At 34.8% G+C, this 5,599-nt stretch overlaps 1 protein-coding gene across 2 annotated transcripts; it reads left to right on the forward strand.

Moving 5' to 3' along the window:
• The first annotated feature begins 254 nt into the window (after positions 1 to 254).
• On the forward strand, positions 255 to 4,343 carry LOC139861621 (uncharacterized). 2 transcript variants are annotated; one of them, XR_011763854.1, is made up of 7 exons: positions 255 to 488; positions 898 to 1,370; positions 1,863 to 2,046; positions 2,154 to 2,378; positions 2,468 to 2,584; positions 2,683 to 2,909; positions 3,612 to 3,746. XR_011763854.1 is itself a non-coding variant. In XM_071850068.1 (7 exons), the coding sequence occupies exons 1-7, from the start codon at positions 420 to 422 to the stop codon at positions 3,825 to 3,827; spliced, it is 1,518 nt and encodes a 505-aa protein (XP_071706169.1). In that variant the 5' UTR covers positions 260 to 419; the 3' UTR covers positions 3,828 to 4,343. The 2 variants fall into 2 exon arrangements, 1 of the variants encoding a protein (XP_071706169.1); XM_071850068.1 differs by having other exon boundaries at positions 260 to 488; positions 2,676 to 2,909; positions 3,612 to 4,343.
• Positions 4,344 to 5,599: the final 1,256 nt, after the last annotated feature.

Genomic DNA, 5,599 nt, shown 5'->3' on the forward strand with positions numbered 1-5,599 from the left:
TGCTAGAGGTGTGGGGACCCAGATTGTCTCTAGGCTTCCCACTAATTTTTTGTAAGTTTTAATACTTTTAAGTTTATAATAATAATAATAATAATAATAATAATAATAATAATAATAATAATAATAATAACAGGAAAACGTGTATTAAAATAAAAAAAAATAAAAAAAAATAAATAGGGTATCTTTTATCCAGTTGTTATTGTCAAAGCTGTCCGCTTGTCTGCTTTGGGTTTCAATTCTGAATAAACTTCTCAGTTAACAACATATACATCATCTGTCTCTATCTGCAACTGTTCCTACATTTGATCAGTTATTTTTGTACATATATACTACTAGTTTGGCCGTTGAATTCCTGTTTTTCCCCTTTCTGAAACCCTAATTATCAACTTCTATTTTTACTGATCTCGATTAAGTCAACTATGAATCACACGCAGAGTCCATTTTCTTCTTCAGATGATGACGTTGGTACCATGACTACCGCACAACAGGTAGTTAAATTTCTATGAATTTTTTTTTTTTTTAAAATCTAATATATAGATGTAATAGATATAGATAGATATTTGCAGTTAGCATTGTTGCTATGATCTATCGTGCCTTTAATCTGTCACTAATTGATCTTAGTTATGAAATTAATATTAGGTTTATCGTAATTCGAGTGTTAGAGTGCACGTTGATCCGGTTAATTTAGTTGCTGTTTTTTGTCAAATTTGATCATCAATTAAGTAATTTTGTAACTGTAAAGATTTTTTTATTTTTTTATGATTTAGTACTATTAATGATTAATGATCACAATCGATTGTAAACATTTACAGTCAGCAAATTTAGATGAATTTATATGTGTTCTTACTAATTATTTTTTTACGTTTCATTATGTAACGAAACTATGAGTGGCCGTAGAGTGCAGGGAGAAGTCATTTAAGTGGAGATAGTGGTAACTCTTTATCAGTGGGGCCCACTCTTGGAGGATCGCGCCATTGGCGGGATGTTTTTTGGCTTGGGATATTTCTTTTGCATTTGATAATAGTAGGTCTTGTTCTCGGGATACTTGGACTAAATAGGTTTAGGAAGAAGGATAGACTTAACATAGATCAATACACAAACAAGTTTCTTGAGAATCAACCTGGTTTAACCGAGGATTATTGGTCACTGTACGCTATTTCTGGTGCCATTAGTAGTGTTATTGGATGGGTTTGGTTATTGTTGCTTGGTTCACGTTCGGATCAGATGATGAGAGTCTCGGTCCATATATTGACTACTTACCTTGCGGTTCTTAGCGTTTTGTGTTTTTGGGGAAAATTTGTTTTCTTGGGTGTTGCTTTTGCAATTGGCTCTGGGTTGCAGTTCTTATATATCATCTCAGTTATAGACAGGTAATTATATCACTAGACTTATCAGTCTTGTATTTATTCAAGGTTGTAAAATTGCTACTCTGGGAGTACTCGAATTGGACGTTTTATTCATTTGAGTTATAAATTACATAATAATTATATGTGTTATACAAGAAATCCATAAACATAAATGTTAATATAATTGTCTAGAAGACTAGAAACATAAACATACTTTTCATTTGTTCACAAACTCTAAAAATCTATTGTCATTTGTTCAAAAACTCTAAATATCAATTTAATTTCATATAAAAATGTTGACCAATATTGACTTTGACTGATTTTGACAGACTAAATCTGACTTTGACCAATTAAATTCGATTTTGACCGTTGACCTACGTTGACCAATCAGTTGCTCGAATTTGGAAACTCGGATGGGCTGGTTCTTGAAAAAGAGTAATGGGGGAGTTTTACAACACTATTTATGTGATGAAATAAATATTTTCACACTTCGATTAATGTGTGTACATTCTTTAGACTTCCATTTACAATGCTGGTGCTACAAAGAGCAGTAAAAATGGTATGGCAGCTTCGGGAAGTTATGAGAGTAGCATGTGCATTTATGCTAGTCATGCTTTTATGGCTCGCATTATGGTCTTTTGGTGCTGCTGGTGTTGTGGCTTTGAGCCTCGGTGACAATGGGCGCTGGTGGCTTCTTGTGGTGAGGTGGCAAGTTTTGCTTACGAGTTGATATTATTATTCATTAGTAACTTTACAAGTTTATTGCTATGTGATTGTGTGTTCAAATATTATAAATTTGACGTGCAGGTTTTCTCGGTAAGTTTGTTTTGGACAGGGGCAGTTTTATGTAACACTGTACATGTTATAGTGTCGGGAATGGTGTTTCTTGTGCTTATCCATGGTGGTCGAGAAGCTGAATCAATGCCTCGAAACCCACTGCTTCAATCTTTACGGTATGCCGTAACGACTTCGTTTGGAAGTATCTGTTACGGTTCTCTTTTCACAGCTGCTATTCGAACAATGCGGTGGGAGGTAAATAAATTACACTGTTTTCCATTTTATAAATCTATGATTCATTGATTCTGCTTTGAATTTACTGATTATAATGCGTTGTGTTTCAGATTAGGGGATTCAGGTCAAAAATTGGAAATAACGAGTGTTTGTTATGCTGTGTCGATTTCCTGTTTCATCTAGTTGAGACCCTTGTTCGTTTCTTTAACAAATATGCATATGTGCAGGTGCTTAACTTTTCTGATTTGGTAAACAGTATATCTGGTTTTTTTAATGCTGATTTGGTATTTTGAATCATCTATCATGTTTTAAATTTAGATTGCAGTTTATGGAAAAAGCTTTAACCATTCGGCACGAGATGCATGGGAGTTGTTTCAATCAACTGGTGTTGAAGCACTTGTTGCGTACGATTGTTCAGGTGCAGTTTTACTTATGGGTACACTATTGGGCGGGCTTATTACGGGAACTTGTGCTGTGATTTTGACAAGAGTTAGACATTCGGATCGAGAGATAATGATGGGGTCGACTGCTTTATTGATGGGCATGGTGTTGGTATGTTTATCTCAACTATACTATATTGATTTTGTTTCCTATCTTTCGCTTATATAATGATTTTCTACATTTATGTTTTTTAGAAGACAAAATTACACGGTTTGGCCCTGTGGTTTGTATGAATTGAACTCCGAGTCCCTAATTTTGTTGCATTCCTCATCCTCATAGTTCCATTTTTTATCTCAAGTCACATGCCTTGCACATGAGGGTATAATTTTCAATTTACCTATCATCATCTCCGAAATTCGAATAATGATTTTGATGGGTTTGACTTAAGATGAGGGGTGTGATTTAGGAATTTTTGTGGGATTTAATTGAGATTGTAATTTAAAATTTATAAATATGAATATATTTTAATGTGAAAATATTAGGGTTTATGAAAAATATAAGGAACAAGATAAAGATTGTAAAAGGAAAAAGATAAAAAGACGTATTTACCCTCTTGTGCAAAGCATGTGACGTCTTTATTTAACAAATTTTTTAGCGGTCGTTATCCAGAGGGATGATCCCTGCTAAAAACTGAAACTATGAGGATGAGGAATGCAAAATAAAATTTAGGGACTCGGAGTGCAATTTCATACAAATAGGGACGAGCCGTGTACTCTTGCCTTTTTAGAATGGAAAATATGCACCTATTTTGTACAATCGTGCATTTTATATACAGATTGTATCTTTGTGCTGACATTTAAAGGCATTGTTTAGGTTGGATTGGCGATGGTGGTGGTAGAAAGTGCAGTAACATCGATATACATTTGCTATGCGGAAGATCCGTTATTAATACACAGGTGGGACCCAGAATTCTTCACTCAAATGTCGGAGACATTACACCAACGTCTTCAACATAGAAGTGCACGTGTAAGACAAGGATTGAATCAAAACCGGCTTTCTGATCAAAATCAAGAAACGATAACCATTTGATCTGAAACAACTTTTTTATAGTATTCGAAAAATGTAACTTTGCAGGATCCGATCTAAGATTGGATTCGTTACATCTAAATTATGTAAAAAAAAAAAAATAACAATTATATGTGTAGTTTAAAAAAAATGCATCCCATATATTAATTTTTCCGTAATAGTCAGTACAAATCATATGATATTACCAGTTCATAACTAAGATCAAGAGGCACGTTATTATAGTACTACAAAATATATATTACTCTGTACAAAAATAATAAAAGGATTACTAATAATCATCAAGCTTGAATCTTTTGGCCAGTTGATGGATGTATTCTTCTTCCGTTACTGTTTTTTCGTGATCTACGGTGTCTTCTTTTACCAGGCTTGGCGGCAGCCACCACACGAGGTATGAACACGCCGGTCCCACCGCCATTATTTGCCCACAAATTCTCCATCCAATTTGGGACCTCCAAATTTCTTCCACCCTCCAACCACCCAAAGTACTTTCCGGACATTACACTTCTACCGCTAACCGCACTCGTTTTTGTCGTTTGCTTTGCATAAATTTCGTCGTCTTCATCCATAATATGCAGTATCTGCCTTGTAAGTTCAGCGTAAAAGGAGGCATCATCAGCATCTTGTGAATCCATGTTTGCCATATGATTAGTATGGTTGTTCATTTTTGGTTAGAGAGATTGATGGATTTCTAATTATTGTATTTTGGTTGAGTATTGAGTGTGTATTTATAGTCACAACAAGTGAATGAATCTTTCAATCATATTGCAAGCATTCCACTTGTGTACTTGAAATAATAGTAATCAATAGAAATAGAAAGATTCAAGGAGTCAAACATAGTTGAGTTGAATTTGAATATTATTGGATAATAACAAGATTTTTTTAGTTAGCGTGTTTAATTTTTGTGATTAGTCAAAAGTGTCAACTAGCCTACTTGTTAAAAGGTGGATTACGGCCTGCAATTTGAGAATATTACCAAAAAGGAGTTTATTTAAGGAATATAAAAGACCATTGGACCTAGTCAATGGACCCAAGAATTGGGCAAATATCATGTCGGCTGCCTGCCATTACCATTTAGCTTGCAGTTCATATGGCAATAATAATAAGATAAATTTATTATGATATATTATGTTGGGTACGTATTTCCGGCCAGCGTCAATACGTATCAGTACAATACTAGAATTACTCCATATGATGAGGTGGATTGCCGATTGATGTTTACCCTCGGGATGAATCCCTGCAGACTCGGTTCACGATCTAGAAGTCGTGGGGTGGCTTTGTCAATCCTCCGGAACAGGGATATGAATAGGTCCATTTAGCGCTCCGTGGTTGAGCGGTTTAGTTCTAGTGATAAAAAAGTACTATGTGAGAGAGAAAGTATGTTCTCTGACACAAGTTCAGTTAGTTGTAAAATGATGGCTTAGGTGGTCTATTTATAGGCATGAATGTTCCATGATATTCGGAGACACGTGTCATGCTGTTATTGATTGAGTTATGCGATATTTAAATAACCGACTTTATGCTAAATAGTGACGTGACATGTGTGCTGCTCACGTGTTCTTTTAAGGGGCTTAAGCATAGAAAGTTGTCTTCAGGGCTTCTGTTTATATACTCTATTTACAATTCTTGACGGAGCACGTTGAACGGATAAATAATAAAACTACTTTTAACACTGTTTTTGTGTGTTCCGAACGTTCTCTCCGTACATAAATGATGTTTTTATGCGTGTAAACCATATGATACACCATTAAGTTTCCCAAGTTTAATGTACTCGTTAT

The sequence above is a fragment of the Rutidosis leptorrhynchoides genome, chromosome 8 (genome assembly GCF_046630445.1).
Source record: "Rutidosis leptorrhynchoides isolate AG116_Rl617_1_P2 chromosome 8, CSIRO_AGI_Rlap_v1, whole genome shotgun sequence".
In the NCBI taxonomy this organism is placed as follows: Eukaryota; Viridiplantae; Streptophyta; class Magnoliopsida; order Asterales; family Asteraceae; genus Rutidosis; species Rutidosis leptorrhynchoides.

Excerpts from the sequence above, each read along its gene's own strand:
- LOC139861621 (XM_071850068.1), top strand. The coding sequence starts at position 420 with ATGAATCACACGCAGAGTCCATTTTCTTCTTCAGATGATGACGTTGGT. Across the intron at positions 1,371-1,862 it reads ATCATCTCAGTTATAGACAG|ACTTCCATTTACAATGCTGG; the intron begins GTAATTATATCA and ends TACATTCTTTAG. Across the intron at positions 2,379-2,467 it reads TTCGAACAATGCGGTGGGAG|ATTAGGGGATTCAGGTCAAA; the intron begins GTAAATAAATTA and ends GTTGTGTTTCAG.